General features: G+C 49.2%; 1 protein-coding gene across 1 annotated transcript in view; it reads left to right on the top strand.

The window, feature by feature from the left end:
• LOC115400862 (liprin-alpha-1-like) overlaps positions 1 to 6,020 on the top strand; it is an 11,397-nt gene extending 5,377 nt beyond the window's left edge. The window contains exons 9-17 of the mRNA XM_030108948.1: positions 992 to 1,054; positions 1,555 to 1,581; positions 1,699 to 1,874; positions 1,970 to 2,067; positions 2,280 to 2,455; positions 2,593 to 2,661; positions 2,797 to 2,989; positions 5,100 to 5,170; positions 5,594 to 6,020. Of these exons, the coding sequence (XP_029964808.1) occupies positions 992 to 1,054; positions 1,555 to 1,581; positions 1,699 to 1,874; positions 1,970 to 2,067; positions 2,280 to 2,455; positions 2,593 to 2,661; positions 2,797 to 2,989; positions 5,100 to 5,158 (861 nt within the window). The 3' untranslated portion in view covers positions 5,159 to 5,170; positions 5,594 to 6,020. The remainder of the gene's footprint in view (positions 1 to 991; positions 1,055 to 1,554; positions 1,582 to 1,698; positions 1,875 to 1,969; positions 2,068 to 2,279; positions 2,456 to 2,592; positions 2,662 to 2,796; positions 2,990 to 5,099; positions 5,171 to 5,593) is intronic.
• Positions 6,021 to 19,452: the final 13,432 nt, after the last annotated feature.

Raw genomic sequence — 19,452 nt, 5'->3', positions numbered from 1 at the left:
GGCCTGGTTCCAGACGGTCCGGTTCCAGACGGTCCGGTTCCAGACGGCCTGGTTCCAGACGGTCCGGTTCCAGACGGTCCGGTTCCAGACGGTCCGGTTCCAGACGGCCTGGTTCCAGACGGCCTGGTTCCAGACGGTCCGGTTCCAGACGGTCCGGTTCCAGACGGCCTGGTTCCAGACGGTCCGGTTCCAGACGGTCCGGTTCCAGACGGCCTGGTTCCAGACGGCCTGGTTCCAGACGGTCTGGTTCCAGACGGCCTGGTTCCAGACGGTCCGGTTCCAGACGGTCCGGTTCCAGACGGCCTGGTTCCAGACGGCCTGGTTCCAGACGGTCTGGTTCCAGGCGGTCTGGTTCCAGACGGTCTGGTTCCAGACGGTCCGGTTCCAGGCGGTCTGGTTCCAGACGGCCTGGTTCCAGACGGTCTGGTTCCAGGCGGTCTGGTTCCAGACGGTCCGGTTCCAGACGGCCTGGTTCCAGACGGCCTGGTTCCAGACGGCCTGGTTCCAGACGGCCTGGTTCCAGACGGTCTGGTTCCAGGCGGTCTGGTTCCAGGCGGTCTGGTTCCAGGCGGTCTGGTTCCAGACGGTCCGGTTCCAGACGGCCTGGTTCCAGACGGTCTGGTTCCAGACGGTCCGGTTCCAGACGGCCTGGTTCCAGACGGTCTGGTTCCAGGCGGTCCGGTTCCTGGGTTTGTGAGGTGGGACAGGAACAGCAGTGTGGAACCAGAGTTACTAAAACAGAGTCTGAGTGAAAAGCTGCAGGACCGCCTCCAGTGGAGAACCGGCCAATCACAGAGAGGGGGCGGTTCCTTACTGCAGGAACATGGGAACACGTGGAACAGGGCTTTGGTCCTTAACTTCAGCTGAATCCTCTGCTGTGGTTCTGATCAGGACTGGGTGTCGGTTCTCCAGACTAACTGTACTAACGTTCTGCTGTTCTCTGACTGGAACCGTTCTTTTCTCCGCTCTGATTGGCCGTTACTAACACCAGACCACCGGCAACGTCTGGCTCACACACGAGGAGATGGAAAGTTTGGCAGCCACGCCCCCCACGGTTAGTCCCTCCCCCAGTTAGCCCCTCCCCCACAGTTAATCTCTCCCCCAGTTAGCCCCTCCCCCAGTCAGTCCCTCTCCAGTTAGCCCTTCCCCAGTTAGCCCCTCCCCCACGGTTAATCCCTCCCCCAGTTAGCCCCTCCCCCAGTCAGTCCCTCTCCAGTTAGCCCTTCCCCCGTTAGCCCCTCCCCACGGTTCGTCCCTCACCCAGTTAGCCCCTCTCCAAGTTAGCCCCTCCTCCAGTTAGCCCCCTTCCCAGTTAGTCCCCAGTTAGCCCCTCCCCCAGTTGTCTAACATGTCTGTATATTAGTGTGTGTTAGCGTGTGTTGTCGTGGGTTAGCATGTGTTGGTGTGAGTTAGCACGTGTTGGCATGTGTTTGTATATTAGCATGTGTTAGCATGGTAGCATGCCTTCACCTGAGCTGCTGCAGCTCTCAGCTGCTCACTAACCTCGGCTCTCTGTTCTTCTCACCATGCTAACGCTAACGCTAACAATGCCAGGAGGATGAGGAGGGCAGCTGGGCCCAGGTTTGCACCCCCTCACCCCCCTCACCCCCTCACCATCTCACCTCTGAGCCCTCTCTACCTGACCTCTGACCCCTGTCTGACCTTTCTGACCCTGACCCCTGTGACCTCTGACCCCAGACGCTGGCGTACGGCGACATGAACCACGAGTGGATCGGGAACGAGTGGCTGCCCAGCCTGGGCCTGCCGCAGTACCGCTCCTTCTTCATGGAGTCGCTGGTGGACGCCCGCATGCTGGACCACCTGACCAAGAAGGACCTGCGGGGACAGCTGAAGATGGTGGACAGCTTCCACAGGTGAGGACGGGGACCCTGTCTCAGAGGAACCCTGAGGAACCCTGTAGAGAACCCTGAGGAACCCTGTGAGACCCTCTGAGTGTCTCCGTCCTCAGGAACAGCTTCCAGTGCGGGGTCATGTGTCTCAGGAGGCTCAACTACGACCGGAAAGAACTCGAGAGGAAACGAGAGGAGTCTCAAATGGAGTTCAAAGGTCTCACACACACACACACGCACTTGGACTTCTATAGTTGTGAGGACATTCATTGACTTAATGCATTTCCTCGCCCCTCAACTTTAACTGTAACCCAGACCCTAATCCTGACCTAGACCTAGTCTTAACTCTAACTCAGACCCTAAACCTGACGTAGACCTAGTCCTAACTCTAACCCAGACCCTAAACCTGGTCCTCTGTCTCGTCCCCAGACGTCCTGGTCTGGACCAACGAGCGGGTCATCAGCTGGGTCCAGGCCATCGGCCTGAAGGAGTTCAGCAGTAACCTGTATGAGAGCGGCGTCCACGGAGCGCTGCTGGCTCTGGACGACAGCTTCGACCACAACGCCCTGGCCCTGCTGCTGCAGATCCCCACGCAGAACACACAGGTACACACACACACTCACACGCTGGTACACACAGACACATTGGTACACACACACAGAGGTATGCATCGAACCGTTTGTCAGCTGCAGCTCTTCTGGTTATTAACACCCCCCCCCCCCCCCCCCCCCCCCCCTTTCAGGCCCGAACCACCCTGGAACATGAATACAACAGTCTGCTGGCCATCGGCACCGACCGCAGGATGGAGGAGGTGAGTGTCTCTCACACACACACACACACACACACACACACACACACACACACACACACACACACACACACACACACACACACACACACACACACACACACACCCTGCTGACAGGAGGACCTGCTGTGGTTCCAGGACGATGATAAGAACTTCCGCCGGGCTCCGTCATGGAGGAAGAAGTTCAGACCCAAAGACTCGAGGGGGGGCCTGGGGGGGGGCCTCGGGGCGCTGGGGGCGTCCGACACGCTGCCCGCCAGCTTCAGGGTGACCAGCAGCTCCAGCAGCTCCGCCTCCCCCTCCACCCAGCCAAAGAGGAGCCCCATGGACGGTAGGCCGCACGCGCACACACACACACACACACACACACACACACACACGGTCTGCTCTCTGATGGACTGCAGTGCTGAGTAGGGTTGCAAAATTCCAGGAATTTTCAAAGTTGGAAACTTTTCATGGGAATAAACGGGAATAAATCAGAAAGTTACTGAAGTGAAGGGTGGCCCCTCACAGGGAGCTTAAATCTAGTTGGGGGGAGATCCTGGAGCAGTCTTTGCTGAAACAACCAGATTTAATGCGAGGACCCTCCTCCATCACTGCTGACTGCAGGCTGCTGAGGCCACGCCCCCTACATGCACTGTGCATTCCTCCATCACGTGCACAGGTGGTTTCCTGAAGCCTGGAGGAAACACTTCCACAAGTCAAGTAAGTCGTGATAACATCACGGGGTAAATACATTCAGCCCAGCCCTGTTAACTTGCAAATATTAAATAGAAATGTATTAATACAGTCGCAGTAGCTAACCAGCTGCTAAGCTAGGTGCTAAATGAAAGCTCTTTTTCACTTCAGTGACCATTTAGAGCAGGGGTTGGTAACCTTGTTGTCATGGAGTGCCAGTTCAAAATGTTGTCATCAGTGTGTGTCATTATCAACCAAAACACAAGTTCACACAAAATACAAAGATTTCCAACATACCTGGAAATTTACTCCATTCAGATAAAGCACACACAATCATATCTTTAAAGATGTTTTTTTCTGTTATTAACTTTAAAAAGTGCTTTCATAAACTTTGTGCTCCGCATGCCGATGTTTCGAATTAACTGGTGCCCGTGTTAACTTGTGACCAACAGACTGAAGTGTAGTCCTTCTGGCGAACGTCGGTCATCAACAGCTCCAGTGAGTGTTTACGTTTAAAGTCTTTAGTGAGTCTGACTCTAACAGCTGCTGTAATCAGCAGGTGTCTACACAGACCTCCGCCGGCACCCGTTACCACGGGAACCAGTTAATCCATAACACCGGCCGGGCGATGCTCGTATGCTTCCACGGAGCTCTTTGAGCAACTGGCTGTTGCGCGGTTTGCTTCCATCTCTCCTCTCCAGGGTTTGTTCTCTCTGGGTTTTTATTTTAAAAAGTGATTTTCAGCCACCGTCGTTCTTCTGCTGGTTCCTGACGGTCCTGCTTCCTGTTGGCGGCGTACGTCGTCACGTCACTACGTACGGGGAACGCATGCGGAACAAATAATCCCCCGTTTTTTTCCGCTCCGCTGTCAGGCGGCGTTTATATGAGACAGGAGCGGATTGTGGATCGGTGTAGACCGCCTCTACCATCTGCTAAGAAATACAATCTGCTACGAGCGAAGCGGATCCGCTCGGTGTTTACGTGACGCGTTTACAGTCCGCTCCGCCCTGTAACCGTTACATGGAGCGCATGTAGACGTGCCCAGTGTTAATGCCAGGCGGCCACGGGTTCCGACCCCTGCTTTAGAGGCGAGCTGGTTATGGTGGGGGGGGGGGGGGGGGTGAGGGTGAATATTTATTCAACATTCATGTTTTGGTTGTTCATTAAAATAATTGTTCATACAAGAATAAAAAACTGAAGTTCTACTGAAATAAATCTGTTGAAATGTCACGTTTTGACGACTGCTTCTGACAAAAATCTTTACTTTTCTGTTTGGATAAGATACAGTTTCTTTAAATTGCCTCCAATTTCCAGATAATTCCCAATAATTTCAATAAATTAATAATTCCCATGGAAAGTTTTTAATTTAGAATATTTCCAAAATTCCCTGGCTTAACTTCCCATGGAAAGTTTCTGGAAATTTACCGGAAATTTTCCACCCCTTTGCAACCCTACTGCGGAGTGTGTGGAGCTCTGTGATTGGCTGCGGAGTGTGTGGAGCTCTGTGATTGGCTGCGGAGTGTGTGGAGCTCTGTGATTGGCTGCGGAGTGTGTGGAGCTCTGTGATTGGCTGCAGAGTGTGTGGAGCTCTGTGATTGGCTGCGGAGTGTGTGGAGCTCTGTGATTGGCTGCAGAGTGTGTGGAGCTCTGTGATTGGCTGCAGAGTGTGTGGAGCTCTGTGATTGGCTGCGGAGTGTGTGGAGCTCTGTGATTGGCTGCCTCCGACACTAACGGCATGTCTGCATGTGGTTTGTTCCGTGAAGCAGGAAGTCAGTCGATACAGCGGCTGGACTCCGCTACAGTCAGAACCTACTCCTGTTAACACACAACCACGGTAAGCACACACACACACACACACACACACACACACACACACACACACACACACACACACACACACACACACACACACACACGCTCCACCCTCCTCTGCCTCATTGGCTGCTCACCAAACAGACGTCAACCAATCAGATCACTGAATCCAGCGGGAAGGAGGCAGTGGAGGGCGGGGCTTAGCGTCACCGTCGCTGCTGTGGTGCATCATGGGGGATTTGAAAGAGTGCAGTGAAAATAACTGGAGCAGAACACAGAACCTTCAGAACCTTCAGAACCCAGAGAAGCGCTTCCTGCTGGCAGGGTTCTCCGTTCCTCTGCTTCTCATTGGTTGAAAGAATTTTGACTTTCTGAGGAACTTTCTGTCCGAATAACTTAACATCTTCCTCCTCTTCCTCCTCATCCTCCTCTTCCTCCCCCCCAGTCTATCCTCATTACCTCTACAGGTAGCCTCCTGCCGCCTCCTGCCGCCTCCTGCCGCCTCCTGCCGCCTCCTGCTGCCGCTGGACGTCTCTCCTTCCTTCCAGCTGATGAACTGAATGGAAGCTGAAGGTCTCCGTGTCCCCGAGGACGCCCGGCCGTCCCCGCCTGTCTCTGGACACTGTGGACCTGTGGACACTGAGCGTCTGTCCCCACAGCGGGACTGGCGTCTTTGTAGCCGATGTTTGTATCTTTCTACCAGCAGACGTTTTGTCTTTTTATAAACTTTGACCAGAAAATCTAATCGACTTTAATAAGAGACGAATAACTTAATGTCCTTTTTAACGTGTGCGTGTGTGCGTGCGTGCGCATGTAATATCCTTGTTGATATTTTTCCATATCTGAGATACCAAAATAAAACTTGCATTTCAGAATAAAGCCATATCACTCGTAGTCTGGGTAGCTCACTGACCGCTTAGCATGCTAACCAGTGAGCAGACCCGGTCAGCATGCTAGCCAGCCAGTGTGCTAACTAGTTAGCATGCTAGCCAGTGAACTGACTGCTTAGCATGCTAGCTAGTTAGCTCACTGGTCAGTATGCTAACCAGTTAGCTCAGTAGCTAGTTAGCTAACAGGTAAGCTATTCGGTCAGCATCCTAACCAGTTGAGCTAATTGGTCAGCATGCTAACTTGTGAGCTGAACAGATAGCATGCTAACTGGTGAGCATGCTACCAGTTACCTAATTGGTCAGCAGGCTAAACCAGTGAGCTAACCGGTTAGCATGCTGACCTCAGGACGTCCAGCAGAACACTAAAGTTCAAAGGTCAAATGTTCCTTTATTAAAGAACTTTGAGGTTTTTTACCACTTTGTAGCACAATGTCCAGTTCTGCAGGTGTGTGTGTGTGTGTGTGTGTGTGTGTGTGTGTGTGTGTGTGTGTGTGTGTGTGTGTGTGTGTGTGTGTGTGTGTGTGTGTGTGTGTGTGTCCTGGTCCCTCTTACCCCCTCTGGTGGTAGAAGGTGGTACCTGACCCTCCGGCTCGGTTCTCGGTTCTGTCCTGTAGAACCTCCTGTTGGACCAACCAGCGCGGCGCCGGTTCCCCCGGTTCCCGCCTCCTTCCTCTTCCTATTTATTACCGCTTGGCCCCGCCCCCTGACCCCGCCCCCTTCTCTCTCACTGCTTGATTTGGTGTTTCGTTCCCCGACGTTCCGTGGAGAACCTGAACGTCTTTGATCACAGTATTATTTAATAGAATACTGCCGATGATTCTCCAGGCGGGGAACCCGGGGAACCCGGGGAACCTGGAACCCGCTCGCTCCTTTAAACGTGGCTCGTATTTACTATGCACAAAGTCCGATAAATCTTTAAAATTTGAGCTTTTTTATATTTTGGTTCCAGTAGAAAGTTTTTTTTTTGTTTTTTTTTTCTTCTCATATTTATGTTGTAACGATGTTTCTCGGTTCTTTGTATCGATCAGCGACTTTTCTGTAAACTTCACATCAATCAAACTAATAAAATATTAAGATTAGTTTAAGAAGTGTCGGTTCTCGACTTCGGAGGGAAAAAAAACAGGAACAGGGGGGTAAAAACCAGGAACGGGGGGTAGAAACCAAGAAGAGGAGGGTAAAAACCAGGAACACAGGGACAAACAATCAGGAACACGGGGTAAAAACCAGGAACTAGGGATAAACACCAGGAACAGGGGGCAGAAACCAAGAACGGGGTCGAAACCAGGAATTGGTTACTGAACGTAACTCCAGTTCTACGAGTGTGCGTGCCCGCCTACGGGCTTCGCTATTGGTACTCCTCAGGCGCCAGCCAATCCTCTGAGACAAAAAACTGAAACCTGAGCACCCATCCCAGCCGTGTGTTGGCACGGCAACACGCCCCTCGCCGAGGGTACATCACCAACAGTCCGTCGGCGACGCTCCCGTCTTCTGATTCAGCAAAGAAGGGAGCAGACGGCTGGGCCAGCAGGGCGGCGGGCACGCACACACTCGTGGAACCACAGTTATGTTTAGAAACGACTAATTCTACTTCGTGATATGCTTATCCCGCCTACGGGCTTCGCTGCTGGCGCTCACCAAGGCGAGGCCGGAGGGATGAATGCGCTCCCGGCCGGCCTGCTGACAGGATGGGTGCCGGGAAAGGCGGACGTAAACAAACCGTACGTCAGGCAGCCTGACCGAGGCGCTGTCCGAAAAGGTGCAGAAGCATCGCCATAGCGACGCGCACGCCGACCGGGGCGAAGCCACAGCGGCAGGCGAGGAAAGCCGCGGTCCGCGACCCCACACGGGAAGCGGGAGCCAGGCTAAAGACCAACACGGCAAGCGGCAGAACTCCCGTTCCCGCTAAGCACCGACACGGTCACAGCATCCGCCAGCCAAGGCAGAGCCACAACGGCAGGCGGGGGAAAACCCTGGTCCGCGACCCCCCATGGGGCGCGGCAGCCAGGCCACGAAGACCAGCACGGTTAGGCGACAGAACCCCCATTCTTGCCGAGAACCGACATGGCCACAGTGTCTGTGCACATATCCATCAGATATGAACACACACAGGTGGAGGCCGAGGCCCAGGAGGCCGCCGGGCAGAGGTCAGCCACCGTGACCCCCGCCGCACAGCGCCGCACAGGCCGCCATGCTGCCTCCAATGAGCACGAACCACCGCCGGCGGCGAGAGATTCTGCACCTCATCAGCAGCTGCAACAGGCCCCCCACCCAGCGGGGCTCCACGCCGGGCTCCACGCCTCACAGACAGCTGGTCTGTAGTGCGAAACCCAGCTGTGTGCTCAACATAGCAACGCAGAGCCCTGACCGGGCACAGCAACCGCAGCCGAGGGTCGACCCCAGACGAGCCGGGCCGGGAGCTGAGCCTTCTGATCCGGATCACTCGCGACCAAAAGTCCGAGGTGATCACCTTGGGATGAAAGGCCGGGTTAGGCCAGAGGGCTCGAGTCCCCCGTCCCGGCTGAACACCGTGCAGGAGGGGTGGACCGACAGGCCGCGGATCCCCAGCTCTCTTGGCGGATGCTAGCGCTAACAAGATGGCGGCCTTGAAGGCGAGAAAGCGGTCCGCTGCCTGCCAGCCCGCCTCTTGACCAGCAACGGGGTCAAGAGGCGGGCTGGAGGGAAGGCGTACAGGAGGCCCGGAGGCCAGGTCCTGTGTGCGACGGCGTCTACCCCGAGAGGGGGTCCGTCTGACGACCTGAACGAGAACCAGAGTGGGCACTGTGCGTTCTCTGCGCTGGCGAAAAGGTCTGCGACCGGGAGGCCGACCCTGGACCAGAGCCGGGCTGCCCGGGGACTGGCCCCACCCGCTGCCGAGCGGGCCTCTCCGGGACATCCTGTCCGTGCCGACGTTGAGAACCCCGGGCACGTGTCGCGCTCCGAGGGAGGCGAGGTGCCGGTCCGCCCACAGGAGGATCTCTGCCGCTTTGCGGCGAAGAGGGGGAGACCGGGTCCCCCCTGTCTGTCAGGTACGAGGCCGCCGTGGTGTTGTCCGACCTGACGAGCACGTGGCCTGGAAACGGAGCAGGACCCGCTGCACCGCCGTCATTTCCAGAACACTGACGTGAATAGGCATGGAACCCCAGGCCCCGCCCCCCGCGGAGTGGTCTAGGGTGCCCCCCCATCCTGCGACAGACGCATCGTGAACACCTCGACGCGATGCGACAGGCAGCCCAGGGGGGCTCCCAGCACGAGGAGAGCCGGATCCCTCCAGAAGAGAGATCCTGGCCTGCCTGGGGCGGGGTCGGGATCTTTCTGCGTCCGTCCCGCTTCCACCGCCCAGCCGGACCACCGGGTGGGCCGCCGCCATCAAACCCAGGACGGTCCTGACCAGGCGGACCCTGACCAGAGGTGTGGTCTCTGCAGACCTCAGGGCCGAGAGCAGGGAGGCTCGCCTGTCCTCGGAGAGGCGGGCCGCCACGGAGAGCGAGTCCAGCTCCAAGCCCAGGTAAGCCGTGAGCGCGCTCTAGTCCCGGTTCACCAAGAACCCCAGGAGCTGGATGTGGTGCAGGACCCGGGCCGTGTGCGCCACCGCCTCCTGGTAAGAGGGCGCCAGAATGAGCCAGTCGTCGATGTAGGCGAGGATCCTCCGCCCACGACGACGGAGGGGCTGCAGCGCCGCCTGGACACACCTGGTGAAGCTGCGAGGAGCGAGAGAGTAGCCGAAGGGGAGCCGGGTGTATGGGAAATACCTGGTCCCCACGGCGAACCGGAGGAAGGCTCTGTGCCTCAGGATGGGGATGTGGAAGTAGGCGTCCGTCGGGTCGTTTCATTTCATTTCGTTTCATTTCTTCTTTCTCCATGGTCGTGCATGAAAGCAACAACGACAAGTCGTTACATTTTACAAGGAGCTCATACACAGCAGGACCAGAGCAGGGGCCGGGTGAAGACCCCGTCTGTTTTATTCCTACCCCTTCCTTTTTAGAAAATCTGTTAATTTCTCTTAGATGACCTCAAGCATTCTAAACAAAGCATAGTAACTACTAAAATAAATAAGAACATACTTGCATACATTCAAAAACATGGACTTGCTTACACATTTTATTCCTTTTCATATCGGATAAATGTCTTTTCTTTATATTTGCATTTAAATTGATTAATGTCTGAACAGCATTTTAATGTCCTGTCTAATGAATTCCACTTTGTGACTCCAGTCACAGAGACACACATTCCTCTGAGCTGTTCTCACACCTCCAGGTTTAAAGTCCAAGTTTCTTCTACTTGTTTCACTGTTTAATGTAAAAAACATTTGAAACTGCCGAGGTAACAGACACTGCTTTGCCTTAAACATGACCATTAATGTTTGTAGATCAACTAAATCCTTTAATTTGAATAATCCTGACTTCAGAAACAGTTTTGTAGCGTGCTCTCTTGGAGCTTCTTTATTAATTATTCTTATGGCCCTTTTTTGTAAATGAGTAACGGCGTTAGATGAGTGGGACAGCGACTACCCCACACCTCCTAATAATACATAAAATACGGCAAAATCAAAGAGCAATATAGTATTCTTAGTGCCTTGCAGTGTAAGAGAAACCTCACTTTGGACAACACACCTATACTTTTACAAATGTTCTTCTTTACGTGAGCAATATGCTCCTTCCACTTAAGTTTTTCATCAATTAATACTTCTAGAAATTTAAATTCAGAAACTCTTTCAATAAAACTTCCATTTATATTCAAACAAACATGATCGGAGCTTTTTTGATTTGAAAATAACATAAATTTGGTTTTAGTTAAATGTAAAGATAGCTTGTTTTTATTAAACCATTTCTGAAGCAGGATCATTTCTTCTTCTGTTGTTTTTATTAATATATTCAAGTTCTTCCCAGACGCAAAAAAGTTTGTATCATCGGCAAAAAGAACAAAACGTAACACATCAGAAAATTCACAGAGATCATTAATGTATAAAATAAAAAGTTTGGGACCCAAAACAGATCCTTGTGGAACTCCACACTGAATTGTTGGTACTTTGGATTCCTTACCTGCATGGTCAACATATTGCTTTCTGTTTCTTAAATAACTACAAACCCAATCTAGCGCAATACCTCTAATTCCATATTTATATAATTTTGATATCATCATGACCAAGAGTGTCAAAGGCTTTTTTAAGATCAATGAATACTCCTGTTGAGTGATTCTCATGATCTAATTCAGTGGTAATGTCCTCTGTGATTTTCATGAGTGCCATAGCGGTGGAGTGACCGCTCCTGATGACGCGAATCACTGAATGCTTTTCTGAAAAGAAGTCAAGAATTTTAGCAAAAAACTTTTTCCAAGATTTTTGAGAATTGCGAAAGTAAAGATATAGGCCTGTAATTTGTAAGACAATGCCTATCTCCAGATTTAAACAGAGGAATAATCTTAGTATCTTCATTGTGTCTGGGACGACGCCAGAGCTAAAGGATAAATTAAAAATATAGGTTACTGGTCCTATTATACACTGTATAGTTTCCTTAATAATAAACATATCTAAACCATCACAATCACAAGAATATTTAGTTTTTAGTTTTAGAACCGTTGCAATAATTTCACTTTCAGCAATTTCACCAAGATATGAAGACTTCACAACTTTACTTTCACTTGTCCAACTAATATTGTCATCAACTTTTGGAATAGATTTGGACCAACATTAATGAAGAATGAATGAAATTCTTCTGCCATTTTATCAACACACATCTCTGTTTTCTTCATCAGATACATAGGATGGTTTACTAACTGTGATTTTATTGCCTAAAACCTCTTAAAACTTTCTAGTGCCTTTGATATTATGTTTGTTTTCTACTAATAATTTTGTGTAGTAATCTTTCTTTGCTTGTCTTATTATACATGTCAGCTTATTTTTATAGGATTTATACTTTCTCTCTAAGTTCAATTCAGTACAGCTTTATTTATGAAGAGTCAATTACAACATGGTGGTTTCAGACACTTACAGAGAAACCCAACAGATCCACATGAGCAAGAACCCTGCAGGACCAGGCTCAGAGGAGAACCCTGCAGAACCAGGCTCAGAGGAGGAGAACCCTGCAGAACCAGGCTCAGAGGAGAACCCTGCAGAACCAGGCTCAGAGGAGAACCCTGCAGGACCAGGGTCAGAGGAGAACCCTGCAGGACCAGGGTCAGAGGAGGAGAACCCTGCAGAACCAGGCTCAGAGGAGAACCCTGCAGAACCAGGCTCAGATCAGGAGAACCCTGCAGAACCAGGCTCAGAGGAGAACCCTGCAGAACCAGGCTCAGAGGAGGACCCTGCAGAACCAGGCTCAGAGGTGGTCTTCCTGCTGTCCCGGTTGGGGTGAGGGGACAGACAGGTTCTTGTCTCTACATACAGTTCATATATAAACAGGGTCCAGAGGCTACAGGAGGAACAGTCAGTGACATGTAGCAATACAGTGAAATTATATTGAAACGAGAGAAGGAGCAGAGCTGGGAGCCGGTTCCACATGGTAGAACCCGGGGTTCAGTAGACCTTCCCCCCACTGGGTCCGGGTTCCTCCAGTAATCAGTGGAGCAGCTGCTTTGATTGATGCTCAGTTAGAACTGAACCCACTGGATCCAGGCTGTCTCAGTGGATCAGCTGATTGATGTTCTGTCTGCGATCCCTCAAGACCGGCTCGAGTCCACCTCAGAGACAGGATCTTGGTCCAGGGTTCTGGTGTGAGAGAGGGAGAGGGGGAGAGAGAGAGAGAGAGCGAGGACGTGACCCCTAGCTGTAAGCTTTATTGAACAGAGAGGTCTTCATCCTGGTCTTACAGCAGAGACTGAGTCAGCCTCCCTTCCAGACTCTGCTGGTTCCACAGAACAGGAGCCTGATAGCTAAAGGCTCCACCTCCTGTTCTACTGTCAGAGAACCAGGAACCTCCAGCAGACCAGCACTCTGAGAAGGAAGCGTTCTCCTGGGACGGTCTGGGACTAACAGCTGTTTAAGATCTGATGGTTCCTGGTTGTTCAGGGCTTCATAGGTTCAGAGGAGGATTTTGAATTGTATTCTAGATTTAACAGGAAGCAGTGAAGGGAAGCTGATATTGGGCTGATATGATCTCTCCTGCTGGTTCTTGTGAGAACTCTTGCTGCAGCGTTTTGAACCAGTTGGAGACTTTTTAGGCAGTTATTGGTTCCTGATAACAGGAGTTCCAGTAGTCTGCTCTGGAGGAACAGATGATGGATTCATTTCTCAGCCTGGCTTTGAGTCAGCATGTTCCTGATTTTAGAAATATTACCAGGTGAAAGAAGGAGGTCCTGCAGACCTGTTTAATGTGGGAGTTACAGGTCAAAGGTCACTCCAGTCCGGTTCATAGTGTGATACTTTATAAACTGGTGGTATAACTTGTTTTTCTTCCTACAAGATTTCATTATCCCTTTTGTTATCCACGGTTTGGTATTACGACTGATCTTTTCTTCGACTGTCTTTGTTGGGCAATTTTTGTTGTATAAACTGAGGAACTTTAACAAAAATTCTTCGTAAGTCCTATTTACAGTATTTGTGTTGTACACAGCATTCCAGTCTTCCTTTAGTAAATCTTCCTTAAATTTATTTACTCTCTCCTCATTTCTCATTCTTATACATTTTTTATATTTAATTAGTTTTGTTTTTACATTACAGGAGAGAGTAATAAATACAGGCAAGTGATCGCTTGCATCACTAATCAGAAGACCACTTTTAACCGTGTTTATGGGAAGATTAGTGAAAATATCAATTAGTGTGGCTGAAAAGGAGGTTATTCGACTTGGCTGGATACTAGTTGGCTGGAGCCCTTTGCTATACATTATATCCAAGAAATCAGAGTCATATACATTATTAGATGACTTCAAGAGGTCTATATTAAAATCACCACAAATTATAGCAAAGTTATTATCTTTCAGTTCTTCTAACATTTGATCCAACTTTTCTATAAATAACTTTTTACTTGTCCTGGTTGTCTGTATCTATATGTCTATGTGGTCGCACCTGCAAGATGGCGGCGCCAGCTCCGGCGGGGTTAGTCTCTGCTCTGTTCATACTGGTTTTGTTCACGAGTAATTCTGCCAACATGAAGCAGACATTGACGGATCGTCACTACTGTCTTGGAACGAAACTGTCATACCTAAATAATCCCATAGCGAGCACAGGATTTGGTAAATATGCGCCGGCTGCCGCGTTCATTCATCCGCACCTCTTCGGCCGTCTGTCAGCAGACACCAAAACTAGCTTAAACCGCGGCAAACCCTCGCTTTGATCATCGCCGTCTGCCGCCCGCTGTCTGGGGACGTCCACCAGTGTCCAGGCCCGCTAAACAACGCACCGAACCAGAGGCGTCCCCGTGTCAGCATCGCCGCTAACAGGAGCGACATCAGAGCTTCCAGGTGTTCTCACTCCGTCCACTCTGCAGTCTGCTCCCCTCCGTCCGCTTGCTCTCCCTGCGGTGTCCAGGACGGGCGAGGCGATCGGCGGGACGGACCCGGGAGCGGCGTCTCCGCCTGGGACAGGCCGCGCACGCTGCTCCGCTGGCGCTCCTCGGCTCGGCCCGTTCTCGCCCGCCTGCTCCAGTCGGCGCAGGGCGACCCGGGCTCCCCCGCCGCCGGCGTCGTGCCGAAAAGTGACTGCCTGCCGAAAAATGACTTCCCCGACGGGAGCGCGTAGCGACGTGTTTCTGTATGTCTCCACTGCTCGCATACCATGTGCGAATGTTTCCTAAAGTATTCTTTATGAATATTTCTAAGAGTATGTTTTTACAAATTACACACACAATCATACACACCATGATATCAGCAGACATCCCTCACACAGGGCGCAGCCACTTTTCAGCACCCAGCCAACATGTTCAAGTGGGGCCCACATGGGATTTTCCTGGGTTACCTGGGCTTAAACTGGGCGTGGGCTTAAAGTGGGCTTTTAATTGGGTTGGTGTTGGGCCCCACATGGGCATCCCAGAAGAATATACATGGGCAAGAGATGGGCATCCCACTTGGACAGCACACATGGGTACTCGTTGGGTCCCGTTTGGGCTATACTCTAAGCAGTAAATTAATTTGTTTAAATTAAATTAATATGTGTATACATGCATTGTTGTATTTTTCACACTTAGGGCATCATCAAAATGCTGTGGGGGCGCAACTTTAATGTAATATAAACTTAAAATTCTGGTTTCCGCAGTTGGTTTCTTGCTCACGGATTGACTGACAGTCTCTTTTTTTATTTTTTTAATGACTGGCAGTCTCACAGGGAACACTCACTGCCATGATCACATTCATCACATAAAACAATTCAAATTGGTCTGGGGCGCACAGAGCTGCAAACCTGAAGAAAGCCAATTAAAACGCAGCCTCGGGTCACATAATCACCTTACAGGACTGAAGAAGACTGAAGAAGAAGCGCCAACTTTTTCTGGAGATTTACTGCCGCCATAATTTTTGAAGAGCGGAGATTTCTGCATCTGTATCGCGCCTTTAAGTTCACAGAAGGTAAGTCATGAATAGCTAACAAAAATATGGAACTGAACATTCATAGCACTGTGTTAACATACAAGTTTATCTAACCTCATTTATTCGTTAGTGCATGTCGAAATGGCGGTGGCTAAACGTTCGTTAGCTAACATGCTAGGAGTCAAGTGAATTTAACGTTGGTTATAATGTCCTAACCTGCCAATGTAGACTTGCTACAGCTGCACAACTGTCAGATGATGTCTTCCTCCTGTAGAAGTTCGTATCAATACTTTTTTTCTGAAAATATAAGTTTAAGAACGATGATTAATTTGAGACGTGCTTACATAGAAGTACTACATTACCCACAATCCAAACGTGTGACCGCGGGGTCTGATTCATCAAGCCCGCTGTTACCCGCGAATGGGTGGTTCTGCTAGCAAGTTGGCTTTGACGGATTCGTTCTAATAATGCTGAGACGGCTGTTGAGAGCCTGGTTGCTGTTGGAGGCTTTCTGTATGAATAAACACACTCTGGCCAAATTTCTCCTTAAAATACGGTGCTGTGTACGGGCGGGAGGAGTTTTTTTTTTTTTTTTTTTTTTTGGGATTAAAAAAAAGTTTTAGCCCCTCAGTTTAACGATAGTCTGAGCTAACAACGGAGCGACACACCCCCCTCAGCTGCTCATAATAAACATCTAATGCCGGTGAGTTTATGGTTACACAGTGTGTAGATATCTGTACATAATGAATAAAACGTTGCTGCAAATTTATGCTTTTTAGGTGACTTTATTTTGCAAAACTAACAGAGAAGAGTTGATGATTTCTGTGTTTAAATTTAAGTGGCTGTTGTTGGTAGCATGTCTGCCGTCATGAGGCAGGCTGAGCTTCAGTAACATGCTGGCTCCCATTGTCTGGACTAGCTATTACGTTAGACTTTCAAGGATTTTGTAAAATGCTTTGCGTTATGGAGGAGTTGAGTGGGAGATTTTATATCTGGAACCGTAGCCGATGGAAAAAGTGGCCACATGCTGTTGAGCTGCTGTAAAACATTGAAACAGCAAATTAGCCTTTCGGCTTTCTCTGTTAACTTTGTTTTGCTTTATTTAGTTGCAATATTAACACTTTGAGAGATGCTAGTGCTCTGGTCTGGATTAGCTTTTCTGCCATCACCACCAGCAGAGGATAACTTGCTAGAGATTCAGGTTGGGTGTGCTTACAAATGTTTGGCTTTCAAGTGTTTGGGGTCATTATGTTTCTTGTGAAGCTTTTTTATTGCATTTAAAGTAACACACTTCCTTGTCCTTAGCTTGACAAAAGACTAGACTTTCAGTGAGCCAAAATGAAAGTGCACATACATTTTGCATTAATAATATATTTACATTTGTTTATTTAATATTACCTTTGGTTTCAGTAAGTGGCAAATGCACTTTGGATTCAAATATAAACCTGACATCTTTAGTGTGTAATCACTTCATATGGTTTAATTGTTTATGGTTTAGTGTGTGTGTTTATGGTCCTATGTCTTCTTTCAAAGTGTATGTTATGTTCACAAATTATTCTAAGCGTTCTTGAGAATTATCCAGTCAATTTTCCTAGTAGTCCCTTTGATAATATGTTTGAGGAAATTGCAATGAAATGTAAATGTAAACATGTCCAAAAAGGAATAGGAAGAAGTATAAAACTGATTGAATCATGCCCCTCCTCCACAGAAATGACATTATAGAGTGCAATAGTCTCAATAATCCAAAAAATAAATTCATGATTATACACGTCATGTAGCTAGATAATATATTAGTTGACTTAGACTGAGACCACACACACAATTTTGCCTCAAATGACATTAACCACCACTCAAGTGAGCCTTATAGTGCGGATAATACGGTATTTGAGAGAGTATGGACTTATTAGAATATTGAAATGAAGACCAACATGCAACGTGCTTTTTGCTTCTGTCATTACTTCTGGGATGCCTACCAGTTTCATGAATATATTTTGTTCTTTTAGGTTGCTGTGGTGGCTGATATCGGGGGCAGGGCTGCTACTGTTGATGAGGCAATGAGGAGGATGATGGGCTTCCTGATGGACAATGCCTTAGCCAGAAAATACAACTTTGTTGGCCGCCACGGGAAACTAGAATTCCGAAAGCTTCAATTGTTTGAAGTTGTGTACGGTACGTTTACTTTCCATGGGATTAAAGCTGCAACCAAGAGTTTTTGTCATTGTCAACAGATGATGTATGCAGTGTTCAATGTCACATCATTTTTATGCAGTTATGTCCTGAGCCACCCATGCAACAGGATTACACTTGTTTAAAGGGATAGTTCAGGATTTTTGACATGAATCTGTACGGCATCCCAGTCAGCAGTGTGGTTCATTCACACAGACTTACCCCTGACAGTGTCCAGTAAACCGGACAGGAGCTCTCCTCCCTGGATGCTGTCAGGGGTCAGTCTGTGTGAATGAAAAACACTGTTGACGGGGATGCAATACAGGTTCATGTCAAAAAACCCAAACTATCCCTTTAATGTGAGACTGGAGAGGGATGATATTCATCAGTCTTAGGGCTCATTTTTTGTGTCATTATGTTTGTCACTGCTTGTTTGTTTTATGAACCTCTTACATGTAATCTATTTAAGCGAAAGAAATTCAGCCAAACTCTGGAGCTTCTTCCTGACGCCAGGTTGGAAAGCTCAAAACCAAACTACACCGGCCTCACACCGGACGCCCTTGCGTGTCTGGTCCAGCTCTGTAGCTCTGTCACTCACTCTGCCTCAGTGTGTCTGCTGTCAGCTGATGGAGGTTGCCAGATCTGCCCCAAATATAATGTTAAACCATCCAACAATAGAAAGCAGTCCAGACCTCCATCTCTGTAGAGAATGCATGTTAAACCCGTAAAAACCGGATTTGCCTTTAAAAAAAAAAACACGTCACAACACATAGCCATTCCATCAACCCACCTCGGGTTCAATAGAAGCTTGATTGGGCAAAAACCCGCCCAACCTGGCAACACAGCCGCTCCGGTCATGGAGCTTTGATTTGTGCAATTTTGGCATCGTTTGAATTTCCTACAATGAGTAAGTACAACATTGTTCATTCTTCTAATGCAGATAATGATTAGATCGGGTTGTTTGTCATATATTCTACCAGCAGAATTACAAAAAACAATGTGAAGGCAAAAACACGACACAGATCTTATTTTGAAATCGCTGATTTAGGAACACGTATCTACTTTCCATCTGGCATCCGACCTGTTTCTGTTCAGATTGAAGCAGCAGGCTCTGGAGTGAAGGAAAATAGGGTCCTTGCTGAAAGTTTGCGGTCCGCGGCTCTGTAGCGGCGCCATAGCGGCCCGCAGCCGCCGGGGCTGCTGGGAGTCCATGCGCAGAGCGCATGGTACGTCGTCACGCACACAGCAGAACCGATAAGAATCGTTCAGAAGACAGCCAGATAATTCCTTGGAATTGAGACATGAGGAGCCTGTTCTACAAAAGAACCGGTTCTCGATTCCCATCCCTGGCGGGGGGCGGTGGGGTGGGGGTGAGGAATCTCACAGGACACACTGCGCGGCTGCTTTGGAAGCCCACACGTTTTTGTTTTCTTCTGTCACGCTGTGCCTCCCCTGAAACCCTCTGGCGCCCCCCAGGGGAGGTGCGCCTCACACTTTGAAAACCGCTGGCCTAATTTTAAAAAGTACATTAATGTTGTTGCACTCAATTGTATAAATGTGCAATAAATGGATGCATGCTAGATGGTTTACCTTTTTTTCTTCTGGATGACTTTTTTTTGTCGCCATTTTGGATTTTAATTTCATGACAATTTAGCTGGGATTGATTCATATGGCTTGAATTTACACTGAAAAAGGAAAATTGTTGGACCAACTTAAATGAATTGTTTCAATTGGTAACACCTAAATAAATTAAGTTATTTGAAATTAAGTTAATGAGCTAAAGTCACACAAATGG

This window comes from Salarias fasciatus, chromosome 1 (genome assembly GCF_902148845.1).
Source record: "Salarias fasciatus chromosome 1, fSalaFa1.1, whole genome shotgun sequence".
Taxonomy (NCBI): Eukaryota; Metazoa; Chordata; class Actinopteri; order Blenniiformes; family Blenniidae; genus Salarias; species Salarias fasciatus.
This window is presented reverse-complemented; position numbering and strand designations above follow the sequence as displayed.